Below are 16,302 nucleotides of genomic sequence, written 5' to 3' on the forward strand. Positions count from 1 at the left end.
CTTAAGTGATTTCTCACAGGTATCCTCCACCACATCTAGTTTTTCCTTCCAGTTTGTTATAAATTTAGCGATATCATCTGGTAGGGCAGATAACAAGTTATTGTATATACAGCCAATTTTTACCCTGGCGGTAAGAATTATTGTATCGATCAGATGAATTTTCCCAAATTTCGCAGGGCCTCCCCCTTTCTTCATTAAGAAATCTCTAATTTGTAAGAATTTAAAAAAATCTGATTGGTTTAATCGAAATTCTGATTTAAGTTCCGTAAATGTTTTGAATCCTATATTGGAATAGAGATTACCACACTGTGCCACCTTTTCATGCATGCGTCGTTAAATGTTTCTGGGAAGTTGGTATTTCCCACTAGTGTAGTGTAGTAGGAAAATCTCCCAATACCCAAAAGCTTTCGTACACTGTTCCACGCTGAATATACACCCCTTAGGGTTTTAAAGCGTACTTTTTTTATAGTTGCAATTGTAGGTTAGTCGCCAGAGATGTGCTTTTGTTTCGTTACCTAATATTAAACCCTGCGGTGTCGGGATCGTCCCCTCACACTCTGCTGAATTATTCGAGGTCAGAAGAATATGGCTATACTGTATGATCGTGGCCCACCAATATATTTTTAAATTCGGCAGCGCGAGTCCGCCTCTTTCTTTTGGTAGTGTGATATATTTGAGTGCCCTACGTGGTTTTTTGTAGTTCCATATAAACTGTGAGAATAAGGTTTCTATGTTCTGGAACAATTGTGGAGTGAAATCTAAGCAAATGGTCCGAAAAAAGTATAGAAATTTTGGGAGATATAACATTTTGATGGCATTGCATCTTCCCACTAAGGTTAAATGGAGATTATGGATTCTTCTCAGATTTTTGCTCGTTTGGTTTATAAGGGGTTCCAGATTAATATTGACCAGGTTGTCTAGGTCTGACGTTATGTTTACTCCGAGATACATGGCACTGGTAACTACCCGGTCATCATGAAATATAATGTTGTTATTGATTACTATTTGGGTTTTTCCCTGATTAAGTTTATATCCTGAAACTTCCCCGAATTGTTTTGCGTCTTCCATTGCTTTCACAGCTGCGCAGGGATCACTGGTGACTATTGCTATATCATCCGCATAGGCTAGCGTCTTAGTATTGCCATTAATCATTAATAGTTTGGATTGGTGATATCGCCGAGTTAGATTCTAATCTGAGGATGAAAGGATTTATAAAAATAGCGAACAGCAACGGAGAGCACGGACATCCCTGTCTTGTTCCTCTGGTAGCTCTAATGTTACCGGTCATCTCTCCGTTTATTGTAATAGCAATTTCCGGGTTTGAGTATAGCATACGGATAGCTTTGATAAATCGGCTACCGATACCACACCTCGACATTGCTGTCCATAGGTACGGCCAGGAGACCCTATCGAAGGCCTTCTCGGCATCTAATAAGATTAGGGCCATCGGGTCTCCTGCCACCTCTGTGATGTCGAAGTGTGTCGAAGAGTGTAATGACCCTCTGAACATGATCAGTAGTCGATCGGCCCGGAATAAAGCCATGTTGGCGCGGAGATGTAATTTTATGTATGTGTTGCGCCAATCTGGTTGCCAGTAATTTCAAGTATATTTTAGAATCACTGTTGATTAATGTAATAGGGCGATAGGATCCCAGTTGTCTAGGGTCCTTGTTTTTTCGGGAAAACTACAATATTTGCCTTATCCCAAGAGCCTGGGGGTGGCCCCCCCACGAAGACATGCATCATTAAGGTTGTTATGATTCCCTTCAGTGATTTGTGGAATTTAACGTAAAATTCGACAGGGATCCCATCTAACCCGGTAGCTTTCCCGGTGGGTAAGCTATTAATTGATAGTAACATTTCAACCCAGTCTGGATTTTTTTGATTTTTTTTATTAAACTTTTTATCAATTTTATAAATACAAACACAAACAACTTGCAAGGAATAAAGAAAAAGAGAAGACAGCAATATAAACAACGTTGCATTACATGGTGCGGGAGCGGGGAAGGTCAACCAATGAGCGTATTTTCCATCAAGAAAGAGTCTCGCATGGGGGGGAAGGGCAGAGGAACAAAATGTATCCAATACACAGTAAGAAGTGGAGGAACCCTCGGGTTACGGGGACGTAGGCTCAACATCTGGGTCAGGGAGAGGGGGGGTACATACATCGCCACGGTAAGTGTTCCACTGAGTCCATATCTTCCCCCATTTTCGGGGGGTACCTCGGGAAGTATATACAGTTTTTTCCCTGAACATGCACCAGTCCATGTTTTGTTTCCACCTCCGAATCCCGGGTGGTCCCTGAGCGCCCCACAGTTGCGCAATGTCTCTTTTGGCGATCATATTGCCCAAGGTCACCCATCGAAGCTGCGATACGGAGTAGTCGTTCGGTTCCCATACATTCAGCAAGCATCTCCTAGCCTCTGGCATCGATCGCACCCCCGTAACCTCACTCATCACCTCGTGCACACTGGTCCAGAATCGCACTATCTCAGGGCACTCCCAAATGATATGTAAAAAGGTGCCCAGGAGACCGCATCCACGCCGACACAAACCATCCACAGAAAAGCCCATGTGTACCAAACGGGGACCAGTCACATACACTCTATGCAGGATTTTAAGTTGCACAAATCTAAGGCGCGCCTGGATGGCCACCTCTTTAGGGGAGGAGATCGCCGCCTGCCAGTCCTCATCGTCCAGCTCCAGCCCATCACCAATCCAGACCTCTCTAAGGCGAAACAGGAGATCAGACCTGGAGTTGATCAGTTTTTTATAAATAAGCGAAATCGTACTATCAGGAACATGTCAGTCTAGTACCCTATCCTCAAGCGGGGACGACTCTGGAATCTCCACACCCGAAGGGAAGACCGAGAGCACCACATGGCGGACCTGCGCATAGCGAAAAAACTCGCGATCGCTCAGAGCGTACTCGGTTTTCAATTCCTCAAACGTCTTCATTCTCCCCTTAGTCCAAACATCATCTATCCTGCTGATACCTATCAAGTCCCACCTATCAAACCCCTTCGACTGCCAGAGAGAGCCAAGTCTATCGGATGCATACAGTGGGGTGGCACGAGTCAATTTATCAGTCCACCCAAGTGCCATGGAAGCATGTCTCCACACCTGGACAGCCGTCCTAGTGGGGCCCGTTACGAGGGGTGATTCTTGAGTAGAGGGCTCTATTATAGTCACCCCCCGGTAACAACCATTTGTCCATCTCGAAGGCCGGATTCGGCAAAGGGCCATACATGCAGTGATTTATTGCCCCCAATTGAGACGCCCAATAATAGCGACGGATATCAGGCAAAGCAATTCCACCGTCGTACCACGGGAGCGACAGTTTAGCGATGGCGATCCGGGGCCTACCACCCCACACCAGATGTCTCTGTAAACTCTCAACCTCACGGAAATATTTAGCCGGGACAACGTCAAGTGTGTTTTGCAATGCATAGAGGAAGCGGGGCAGTGACATCATCTTAAACAATGCCGCTCTACCTAGGGGAGAGAGAGGGAGTTTCCCCCAAGCGACAACATCTGCCCGAAGGCGCTGAAGAGGGGGCAGCAAGTTCCGGTCAAACCGCAGTTCAGGTTTCAGAGTGATTAAAAATGCCTAGGTATTTAAAGCCATCTCTCACAATCGCGATAGGACAACCACTCGGCAGAAGAGGGGCGTCTCCCGACAGGACGTATACACAGGACTTCGACCAATTAATGACAAGACCCGAGTTTTTGCGAAAGGATGTTAAGACATCGAAAAGTACAATGAGGGATTTACGGGGAGATGTGAGATACAGCAGAATATCATCAGCATAGAGAGATACACGGTCTTCAAACCCCGAATTCCATCTAATGCCCTTCAGGGACCAGTCTGGATTTTTTGCCAAGCTTTCTCTATCTTCCATGGTTAGTTGTGGGGAATTAGACTGTTCTAGATATTCAATTTTGCTTTGGTTTTTATCAGTTTCTGTATACAAATCCTGATAGTAATCTTGAAATGCATTTCTTATCTCTGGTTGATTTTGTGTAAGGCCTTTATTGGGAACATGAATTTCTTTAATTGTGTTTGCCATAGTTTCTTGCCTTGTTCGTACCGCAAGATGGTGTCCTACTTTTTCACTAAGTTCGTAAATGCGTTCTTTGTTTTTAGTAAAGATATCAGCCACTTTATTTTTTGCGATAGCTACTGCGACCAGTGTTTCTTCAATTTTATAGCTCGCTTTTACTGCCTTCATAAGATCTTCCTCTGTCTTAACTAGTCTGTCCTGTAGCATTTTCATTTCTTCTTTGGCTACCCGGTTGAGGGAGAATCTTAAAGTCTCTCCCCTTATTCCTGTCTTTAAGGTGTCCAAGACTATTTCGATTGGAGCTATCCACATATTGTACTCTAGGAACTCTGGGATCCACTTATTTAGACATCGACAATACTCTTCATTCAGAAGTAAAGCTCTCAAGTCCATCGTTTCTGACTATGGCCAGGCCCTTCTATATCTATACTAAGTATCAATGGATTGTGGTCAGATAATACTCGGAAGTTTCTCTATTGTGCATTTTGATAAGATTGTGTTAGAGATTAACATGTAGTCTAGCCTAGCTAGTTTCTTATGTGGGTGTGAAAAAAAATGTGTGACCTGGATCTGTTGGGTGTTTTGATTGCCAGCAGTCCCCTAATCCATGTGTGGTACATATTTCTTGTAGTGTACTAAACTCTTGGCTTCCTTCATATAGAAAATCTGGACTTCATTGCCAGTCTGGGGGAAGATTCAGATTAAAATCACCACATATGATGGGCGGTGGCCAGTGAGCTAGTTCATTTCGAATGAATAACCATAATTCAGGGTCATCTGTTGATGTTCCATATATAGAGCAAATCATAACTTTTTTCCCTTGACCAAATAGGCATTCTGTTATTGCCCATCTCCCTAATTTGTCAGCTGTAGACCTATTAAACTGTAGCCCCCCGCCAATTGTGAGGATAGCTACCCCCCTTGTCTTTGTTGCCTGCGTTGTAGAAATAATCAGTCTATATCCCATATTTTTCAGTTGTTGTTGCTGTGACCCTTCCACATGTGTCTCCTGCATGCATGATGTTAGCACCTAATGCCTTATGTCCAATAGCCACTCTTTGTCTTTTTTTTTCTCGCATCATTGAGACCGCAAATATTAATAGTTAGGATCTTTAGTTTGGCCATTTTTTTTCTAAATTTATGGTATAGCCCTGCACTAGTATTTGTCACATATTCTTTCATTTCTGGTTGCAGTTTTTTAAAGCGTGAATGTGTCATGTTTTCCTTTTATTTTGGCTATTTTTGACACCTCGAGTAATTGTAATAACCCATGTTTTATTCGCTTGTGTTTTCTTCCCTCCCTGCCCCCCCCTCCCTTACCACCCCTTGAGGCTTCCTGAATCCGAGGTGATCCAGGTGTGGGCGTCAGTCTGGTCAGAGTGCCCGAGCCCGCCCCGCTTCTCGAACCCTGGTGTATTTAGAAATCACAAACCGTTATAAAAGTACCAAAAATAGAGAGGAAAAAAAAGGGGGGGGGGGGGTTTCTTAGTGTTTTATTGAATATTAATATATTCCTTCTTGTATTGCAACTAGTTTGTTTGTTGGTCTGTTTCCTTCTTTATCGTTTCCTTTCTTCTATTTTCTTCCCTTATACTTCTCTCTAGTCACTGTCTTTCTTTTTCCTTCTCTCCCCTCCCTCGCCTCTTCTGCTTTTGTCTGTTTTGGTGCTTTTTTTTTCCCTTCCCTCCCCTCCCTTCTCCCCTCATTTCCTCTCCCCCTTCTCTCTCTCTCCTCCCCCCTTTATCTTTCCCCTTTTCCTTTCACCTCTCCTCAAAAGAGTACTTCATTTGCTTTCTGAGTCTTAATCTTAACTACCCGCTGGTTTTTGTTGTCTCTTTGTTTTTGAGTTGCTTGAGAGAGTAATTTCTTTGAGGTAGGCCTCAGCCTGTATTTCGCTCGTAAAGCTACGTGTTTACCATTACAAATGATTTTTAATCTTGATGGTTCTTGCAAAAAAACAGTAACTCCTGTTTGCTCAAATGGTGTGATTAATTGGTGCAGCCTCCACCTCCGTTCCACTGTTGCATGAGCATAGTCAGGTCGTGCAAAAAATTGGATGCCCTTGTATTCCCTCTTACTATTGGGCCGGGCAAGATCGTATATGGCTTCACGAAGCAGAAAGTTCCCAAAGTAGATCAATACTGCCCTTGGGTATTGCGAAGGGTTATTAGTTTGCTTGGAGAGAAATAATGGAAATCGATGTACGCGCTGCACCTCCCTCTCCATTTCCCACGACTGAAGTTCAGGGAAGGCGGTTTTAAGAAGCGAGATCATGAAGGCCCTTAAATCTTTTCCTTCTACATTGTCAGGGATTCCTAGGAAACGAAGGTTGTTTCGTCTAGCTCGGTTTTCATGATCACCCACAATGATTCGGGCACTCCGGGATAGGCAGGCTCGCGGCTGTGGCAGCCCGGGCTGGTGGTGGCAATGATGGTGGTGGTGGTGGCTCTCGTTGTGCAGCTCCGTGGTGGGCTCACAGCGGCAGCAGCAGCCCACAAGACGATAGCGACAATCTTTGACAATGGTGAACAAGATGCGGGCACACTGGGGCGGCAGCTCTCCCTTAGCTACGACGGCCCACAGGACAAATCACGATGAGGCAAAGGTGTGGGCACTCAGCGGCAGCAGCTTTCTCTTCGCTGCGGCGGCCCACAGGACAAATCACGACGATGCAAAGTTGGCCAAGGTGTGGGCACTCAGCAGCAGCTCTTAGCTGGAGCGGTCCAAGCATGATCTTAACTAGACTGGCACAACAGTGGGCTCTCAGCGGCTACAGCTCTTCGCTGCGGCGGCCCATACAGATTCACCGATGATTCAGATCAAGGCATGCTCTCAACGGTGGCAGCTCTCTTTTTAGCTGCAGAGGCCCACAGTCAGCGATGGTTCTGATGGCTCAGATTAAGTCGGGCTCTCAACGGCAGCAGCTCTTAGCTGCAGCGGCCGACCCAGTCAGCGAAGGTTTACCAGTCCGCGTTCCTCACAGCAGAACTAGAGGCTCCGGATTACTCGACGGAGGCCTCGCCTGCAAGTAGGATTCCTCGCACAGGAATTCTGACGGGGAGGTGCTCAGTTCAGGCCCTCTGGTAGTTTCTTCAGCAAGCTTGGTGAAAGTTTCAAAGTCTTTCCCTCTGTTCACTCGGAGGTTGGTCTCGACATCCAGAAGGAACACACTTGAGAAGTTTCAGCGCAGTCACTGAAACCAGCCAGAACCAGTTTGGTGGGGTCGGGGAGCACTTGGTTTACGAGGCGACATCCTACCCTTTCAGAATGAGGGGGTCTGCTATCAGCCCTGTGGGAGGTGGAGCCATCAGTCACTCATCCCCATGCTCTGCATGCAGATCTTTCTCCAGCCAGGTCTGACTCTGCTGGCCCTGCTGCTCCAAAACCAGACGGCCAATACACATACTAGCAAAAGCTACAGGAAAGCGTAGGCAAGAAAATACCTCTTTTCCAGAAGAGGCATTTTTGAACATCGGATATATAAATAGTCCTTACTAAAAGATGTCGCCCTGTCCTGAGCTTAATCATATCAAGTTTGAATTTCCTATCTGGTTCCTGGGGTCAGATAGGATTATGTAAATTAATTTCTCAGCCTGCCTATTCTGGCCTATGAGAATGGATAGCTTCACAATAGTGAACCGTGAAATGGAGGGTAACTCTCTATTAGAACATGCTACAGACCTAGGCATTATGGTGATCCCAATTCATACAGTCCTCTTGCCACAGGGAGCATTCGCACTGTGGCACTGATTAGCAGTGGCACAGCGCCCTGAGCATCTAAATCCAGCCAACATGAAAGATAGGAAGAGGAAGGGAGACCCACGCCAATGATGCCAGGTCTAACAGCGCCTTTACAAGTGCACAGTTAGGCCCTCATTGAGAGTTTGGCGGGTGGCCAGCCATCTGCCAGTGTGGGTGGGTGATTCATTACCTCTGCAATCCCAGCTAACTACCACCCACCTTATTTAGTGATGGATCCTCTGAAAGCCCGAAGTTTGCACAGCATTCACCTTGTTTCATGCAGCCTCAAAGGCAAACTTCTGCTTTGGGAGTGTGCTATTCTTAAGCAAGAGTTTTTGTAAACAAAAGACTAATGACTGACACCTGGCAGTCTTCCGCTAAGATTTAGATCATTCCTCTTTTCTGTTCAGCACAGGCAGACCTTCCCTGACAGTCCTGAACAGAAGAGTTCATCACCCCACCCTGTCTTAATGGGGCATATGTTCTGCTGTACTTACTCCAACAGCACCAAGTCTGTTGGGCCATAAGGATTTCATTGGCCGAGTAAGTAGGGGCCCCAAAAACATGATTGTCCTCCATACTGTAAATAGAGCATGTAGACCAGAGGACACTGCCACGTTTTGGCCAAGTACCCTGTCTGCTAAACTGTAAATAACCCCCAGAGGGCCTGAAGTAAAGGTGCTATTTTTTCACCAGATAAATAGCTATACCACGGGGTATTTTTTTTCAGTGCCATAAATAGCACCTAATACAAGTTTCTGGGGAATAACTTTTGGATTTTGGTGTTTTAACGCACCAAAATCTGCATGTTACAGTAATTCCCTTAGGGTCTTTCCTATTAAATTTCGACTGGTGTGAAAGCTTCTAACCCTCTTGTCCCCATGCTTTTATTGTCTCGGAATAAGACCTTCAGCTCTGGCCTTTCTTCCTGCATTCACTAGAAAACAGTGTGGCTAGCCAATCTAGAGTTGAATAAACTAAGTGGCAGAACTGTCTCAAACTAGTCCCAGACCTGCCCCTTGGTAATACACAAGCTCTGCCTGCTAGTGTGGTATTGGAGGGAGGATTGACACCAAGTTTGTGCAACAAGAATCTGGCTAACTGGTGCACGTGGAAAACTTCTGAGATGCAGAACAGACCTTGACCGTGACCTTCCAAGTCAGCTGATGGAACATTAGCTGGGACGTCTGCAACTTCTTGGTTGAGGTGTGGAGGATCACCCGTTGAGAAGCCTGTCTTGCTACTGAAGTGTACTGCTGGTGGTGTCCCATTTCGAGTCTGCCTGGATAAGGCAGTGCTGGCTACCTAGTGTTGGAGCTGCCCATGGTGAGGTGAGACTGCACAAGAACGTAAAGGACTACTGCATTCCAAAATCCCAGGGTGAAAATAGTACTGCAAGGATCTGTGGTGAGCCACTGTGATCTTGGCTTCTAAAATGACTGTCATACTCTCAGCTGGGTGTTAGGTTTTTCAGCCCTCCTTCCTGGCTTGGAGACTTTGATGGGGTTGCCAGATTCAAATGACCTTATTAGCCAAGGAAGGAGCTCTGTGATTTCACACTCATGTCGTCTTGGTCTTGGTTTGCCCAAAATAAATATAAATATTTAAATAAAACTGTTTTGGGTGTTAAATCACGAGTTTCAGGGTTTTGAGTCCCCAACTCCACACCACCTCCTTAGTAAATCTTGTACTGATCTTCTTCTTCTTTGGGGGGGGGGGGGGGGGGGGAGGGTGAAGGGTTTACTTCTGGCATTTTTAGCGGAGGAGTTGATATCCTGAATATAACAGCCACATGGCTAAGAAAAAGGTGAGTTGGTTTACTCTTTTACTCCTAAATAGGACCCTTTGATTGCTTTTTACACCATTTGGGCAGAAGTGTTGAACAAATTGATTGCACAGGATGAGTTTCAGAAAGGCATTTTTTTTCAACTAACTGAACTATTTTCCTCTTTCTGTGGTTCTCAACAGGCCTTGTATGACGCAGGAGAAAGGAGAAAAGGAACAGATGTTAAGGTGTTCATCAACATTCTTACTACAAGAAGCTGTGCACACCTTCGGAAGGGTAGGTGTCACTGAGCAATTTCGCCCAATAAACATTCTTCAGATTTTTTACTTTTTTTAATGTTCATGAAATTCTTTTATTGAGTATTTCTAAATCGATTCGATAAATAGTGTAAGTGCTAAGCGTGCATAACCAGCATTACTTCATTGTGTTGAGCTTTATCCTTAGCAATAAGAATGAGTATTTACATACGAAGTCTTCAAAACCATGGCGCGAGCCAATGTTTTATGCATATATTTCAAGCATTTAAAAGTGGGTTGTGTTTTTTTTGTGTTTTTTTTTTTTTTTTTTTTTTCCTTCTAAACATTTCACTATGTACATTTGTAGATGTCCATTTATTGCACATTAAATTCCCCCACTGGAGTGCAATTGTACTTGGAAGAAGCCCCTTTCTTTGCAGCCTACACCAATTTTGGAAGTGGTAATCTCATCCTTGCGTTCATTGTCAAAGTAGAAATGTGCTTGCCAAAGGTTTGTGAATACCGGTAGACTTGTAGGTGTCAACTTTGACTGGCATCTACTGTTTGGATCCCCAACACCCTATTATTCACTATCCTCCGAAAGTTCACCTCCTTTAATTACACTTGACTGGTTGTCCTCACTACAAAGCTCTTACCTATCTGGGATTGCTTGTTTTACCATGAGCTGGATGTTCCTTTTGGGGCAGATGTAAGACTGATTTGCATGTGGTTGTTCCCATCTGCCCTGGTGCAATGAACAAACCAGCATTGGCATAGCCATTAGGTCTCGCCTTTGGGACCTCATAAGTATTTGATTATGCAGCACAATATCATTGGTGCAACATCAACTGTTGCATGGCTAAACCCTTATAATGTCCCAAAGGCGAGAGCTGTTGGCTATGCCAATGCTTGTCTTTTTAATGGGGGTGTAGAGCTGTGTTTGGAGCACAGGTCACCAAAGCAGCATGCTAGCAATCTGTTTTTTCAATGTACATCGAATCGGGGACGTCACGGATGAGTTTGAGCTGCGTTCAGACTAAATCTCCATGCTCTTTCGATATGAATATTTTTAAAGCACTTAATATGTGAAACTCGTTTCATAATAGACTATTGGGGTCACAGAGAAGTACAGACTCTGCTGTTAAAAATAAACCTTGGCAAAGCCAGTAGGTCTCAGTTTTAAAAGGTCATGGTTTGCCAATACTTTTTGGCAGTGGCATGTAAATGCATGCATCAAGCTGCATGTGTATACACGGTCCCCAAACTTTGAGTGGGTTTGCAATTAAAAGAAACCTGTTCCAAGATTGCTGCCGGTGCAGAAGCATGTTTTGTTGTGCATGTGCACGCTCGCCATGTTGTGTGCTGTAATGTCTGTGCCATGATGTAAGCATGCATCATAAAGCGCCACAGCCATTTTTTATTTACCATCCTAACCTAACAGACAGCCATGTGAGAATGATCAGCTGAAATGTAAAGAAAATTAAAGGTGCCCATGAAACGCAAGAAAGGAAAAAGATGGTCCTTAAGCACGTAGCAGCTGCTGGGCCCACTAAAACAAAAGTTAGAATGTAACACAGCCAGCGGGATGGGAATCATGCTGAAGAACCTTATATAGAGTAGGTGAGGAAAAAGCAAGCCAGGAGATAAAAAGAAAACAAGCTTTCACTGCAAAAGTCTCAAGGGCATCACTGACCAGCCACCCTCGTGCGGGTGTGTGTGTTTGTGTTGATGCAATTGACGCAGGGGCTGATATCTGGTTTTGCCAAAGTGCACTGATTCACAACCTTCACAAGAATAGTACTAGGCCCATAAATTAGAGGTGCAGTTTTCCGAATTGCAACATTTTTAAACCATTGGAAAGCCTAAAATCAAATATTTGAATCTTGCCATATTAGAGTGAAACACAGGAAGCTATACTGGTAGATAGTCCACATTCTGATGCAAATAACCTGCATACAATCTCCAAGTTAGTCAGTTTGCCATACAAATGAATGTCTATTTCAGCATTTCTTTATCGTAAGTACCTCCTAGCTACTGATAGCTTGATTTATTTACGGATTGGTTGCGGTGCTGTATGACAGCCCTCCAGCAACATAGTATTTCATATTGTTCCTTCTGTGTCTGCAATAAATGCTGGATTTTGATGCCCGTGCATGGCGCGCTTGTGAAGCTGGGAGCGATAATAGTGCCCACACCGCCATGTGCTCGCCCGCTTGACACTTACACACTTACACTTCCCAAAGAAACTCAGGAGACATATCTGTGGGAAAGAACTGCTGCAGGTTTATTTCATACAAGACCGGTATGACGTTATGGAGGGTCCTCTTACAGGCGATCCAAAGCAGGAAGCCCCTCGCTGTCCCGCATGCCTAAGGAGCCATCTTGCACGGCGAGACGATGCTCTGACGGTGCCTTTATTACCATTTTGTTATACTCCCGCCTCCCCTGTCAGGGCGGAGCGGTGGGGCACACCCCCGGTCGGTTCAGGCCCCCCGACCGCCGAAGGACTAACTGGGCGCCGTCGCGGTTTCCCGGAACCTCCTTCGGCTCCAGGTCCTTGGCTCAGGCACCCTTACTGTGCCAGGCAGAGGTACCCTTACTGTACCCTTCTGCCGCAGAGGTACCCTTACTGTCCGTCTGCTTCCAGATCGCCCTGTACTCCGCCACAGCTCTGGAGGAGGCCCCCGTCGATGACAGAGCCCCCAACACGCTACTTACAACCTGCCGCTGATAGAGCCTCTTGTATATCTAGGAGGAAGACATCCATACCCAACCCAGACAAGTGCACCCCATCGCTCTCGTAATACCCTTCAGTTCCTTCTCGTATGAGTGCATGCCTGATGAACCCCAGGCCCCTCTTGTCCATGAACTTCTGCATCGACCTGTTGACCCTCCTGCAGGACTGCTCGATTGCAACCAGTGTTCGTGCGCCCCTCCACACTTTGCGAGGGACAATTTCTGACCAAATTAGCTCAGTAGCTCCTAGCCTGTTAGTTATTGGTGCCACATCCTTCTGCATCGCCTGAACCAGGGCCCTCCTCCCCACCGTGACCAGGTCGTTCCCTCCTACATGGATAATAATATTGGGAGGACCGCCCCGTACTGCCAGGCATTGTTCAAGCTTGTACTTCAGGTGACCCCATTTCATTCCTGGAAAACCCAACCACAGGATATGTGTCTTTGCGAAAGTCAAAGTTCGAGGCATGTGGGTTGCTGAATTCATATCTATAGCATAGATCGCCGCCTAGTGTTGGGTCCGGATGATTGCACATTGTTGTCCTGGAAGAGTCTTCGAAGTATCACGAGATAGGTGGCTCCTCCCCTGGACTACAGTGCACATGGGCATCGACTCCATCCCCAGATTGTTTTTTTCCGCCATTGGGTTCGGATGTACTTTCGTTCTCTCAGTTCGGAATCGACATATTCTCGAGGCCAAAAGGCCTTTCTTTCTCTCTTTATCGTCGGTATTGTTTGCGTTCGGTGCCCAGTTCTGTTCGGACTCGCCTTCCGAGTTCGACATTCCGGGAGTCTTGTGACTCTTGGAGCTCGAGGCCCAGTCGACGCAGCAAGACCCTCGACAACGCGACATGGAACGGAGCCCGTTCAAGAAGTGTCCCGTGTGCGGATCGAAGTACCCGCACATCGACGTCCACCCGGTGTGCAACAAGTGCCTGTCGCCGGACCACGATGAAGCCAACTGTATGGCTTGTTCCAGATTTCGATTTGAAGAAAACTATTCGGCTTAGGCGCGTGGCGCGCATGGAGGCCCGGCAGTTGGCCCCGGCACCGGTGGACATCTTTGACAGCGACGAGGCAGACTAACACGACGTTCACCTGCAGATTTCGCCTCCAGCGGAAGAAGTCGAAGACGACCCTCAGATGGATGTCGAAGACCTAGACGTCGACTAGGTAGGAGACGACGATGAGGCCTATGGGGCCATGGAAGATAGCTCAGAGGACGAGCTATGCCCCGTTCGAACTCTTACTAAGGCTCAGGTCGAGGGATCGCCTATCGGCCTTACCCAAGACCTTGTGCCAAAATCCACAGCCCCGCCTCCGGGCCCGGCTACGGACACTTTGGCGGAGCCGCCATTGAAGAAATCGAAAGTGAAACCTTCGGTCTCTGAACACCCTAAAGTGGTTCAGGCGCAATCGAAACTGAAACCCTCTGATCCACCATAGACACCCTCGTCCTCCGGGGTGTCGGGACAGCCCAAGCTGAAGAAGCAAGTCGACCCGGCCAAGTCAGTGAAATCCGTCCAGCCGAAGCAGCCTAAAGACGTCTAGGTGCAGCCCAAAAAGGTCGTCCAGACTCCGTCCAGCAAGGGCGTCGAGCCTAAGTCCGGATCGGGTATTGAGCCGAAGCAGAGCAAGGCCGCGGCACCGAAGCCCGCTAAGGGCGTCGAGCCTAAGACCGGCAAGGGCATTGAGCCAAAGGTTGCCCAGGGCACCGCCACAGGCACACCTCGGACCGACCAGCCAAAGTCGTCGACCAGCGAGTCTTCCAACGTTGCTGGACCGAGGTCGTCTGTCGTATCGGCGAAACCGTCCGCTTCATTCACAAAGCAGGTCTCGAACTCACTCGAGCGTATCGGGGACAAAGCCTCGGCAGAAGACCCCAGAACGCCTTCCGCGCCGAAACAGTCGGTACCCACCTCCAAGTCATCGACGCCACTCCTCTTCAAGTTACCACCGAAGGTGGCACCAAAGGCATTCGCACCACGGGCGGAGCCCGGAGCGGAAACGCGCAGTGCTGTGGGGTCGACGCCTACTCTCCCGGCTGGGGGCTCAACGCATCGACCACCATTGCTGGAGGAACAGTCGGAACGCTTCATCGATGCCGACACTGGGAAGCTTACGCTTTACAAGCGAAAAATTACGGCGCCGACACCTTTAGAGTCGTACACCATTCCCTTGAAGCGCAAAAAGCCTGCTTCTGATGCACCAGTCTTGGTCAAACCATTGACCCCTCGGACTCAGAATTGCCAAGCCCTCGCCAACTTATTCAGATGCCGAGGATGCTGGGGATCAAGATGACGAATACAGCTTCCCAACCCACGCTGATCCTGATGCACAACAGGACCCATGGTTGGACACAGGTGACCAGGGTGATCAAGGGGATCAGCAACCCACTTTCGGCCCTCAGATATACAATATCAAAACGTCTCCCACTGAGGGTTCTGCGGCATTCAATGCCTTGATTGAAAGGGCGGCTAAGAATCACGACGTTTAACTCCATGCTGACCCTGTGGAGGTGGACTTCCTCTTTGACACTTTCAACAGCTGAGAACTGTGAAAACTCTCCCAATGCTCAAAGGGGTCCTCAAACATGCAGCGGACATTTCCAAGGAGCCCACACGAGCTAGGGTGGTCAACCCTAGAATTGAAAAGAAATACCGACCGGCACCTGGCGATCCCACTTACATCAAGGGCCAGTTGCCATTGGACTCTCTGGTCGTTTCTAATGCCCGCAAGAGGGCAAATTCACAGACCACGGGTGAAGCTCCTCCCCCGGACAAAGAGTCCAAAGTGCTTGAAGCATCGGGAAAGAGGGTAGCAGCTCAGGCGGCCAATATATGGCGTATCTCTAACACGCAGGCACTCTTGGCACGCTACGACAGGGCACACTACGACACCCTAGAGACCCTGTTGCAACATCTCCCAGACCAATATAAGGAGGCTGCGGAGATGCCTATCCAGGAGGGGAAGCTCATCTCCAATGCTTCAATAAAGTGCGCACTGGACGTTGCCGATACTGCAGCCAGGGCGATTAACACCAGAGTGATGTTAAGACGACAGGCGTGGCTCAGAATCTCTGGATTTAAGCCAGAGATCCAAACTACCATCCTCAACCAACCAGTTAACCCTGACCGATTTATTTGGTCCTGAGGTGGATACCACCTTGGATACAGAGACTGCCAAGTCCATGGGAGCTCTCCAATCCCAGCAGTTTAGGGGGAGCACTTTTCGTCGCTCAGGCAATAGGGGTGTTTCCAGAGGCCAGATGTCCCAGCAAACACAATTCAATAAAGGTGGGGCGCAATCCTCTTACCCAAAACAAAATAGAGGAGGTTATCGAGGCAACAACGCCAAGGGCAGAGCCAAGGGCAACAACAACTCCCGTTCCTCTGCCTCCAACAAACAGTGACGCCCTGTCACTGCCCCCCGACCATTCCACGCCTGTCGGGGGGGGGAAGACTCCAGCGGTTCCTGCCAGTCTGGAAAAACATCACCACAGGTGGGTCAGGAAACTTATCCAGTACGGCTATTGTTTGGAGCTCACATCCACCCCACCCAACATACCAAAACAACGTCCTATGTCCACAGAGCATTTGCACTTATTGCAGCAGGAGGTTCTCGTCATGCTGCAAAAGGGCGCTATAGAGCTCGTGCCAGTGGAGGAGGAAGGCACAGGGGTGTACTCCCTGTACTTCTTAATCCCCAAGAAGGACGGGTCCCTCAGGCCTATTCTAGA

The 16,302-nt window shown here is 47.4% G+C and overlaps 1 protein-coding gene across 1 annotated transcript in view; it reads left to right on the top strand.

Annotated features, from left to right (window-relative positions):
* Nucleotides 1–16,302, top strand: part of LOC144818403 (annexin A1-like) — a 109,977-nt gene that overhangs the window by 68,707 nt on the left and 24,968 nt on the right. Inside the window, exon 9 of the mRNA XM_078675777.1 lies at nt 9,774–9,867. Coding sequence (XP_078531903.1) covers nt 9,774–9,867 — 94 coding nt within the window. The remainder of the gene's footprint in view (nt 1–9,773; nt 9,868–16,302) is intronic.

Source organism: Lissotriton helveticus, chromosome 2_1 (assembly GCF_964261635.1).
Source record: "Lissotriton helveticus chromosome 2_1, aLisHel1.1, whole genome shotgun sequence".
Taxonomy (NCBI): domain Eukaryota; kingdom Metazoa; phylum Chordata; class Amphibia; order Caudata; family Salamandridae; genus Lissotriton; species Lissotriton helveticus.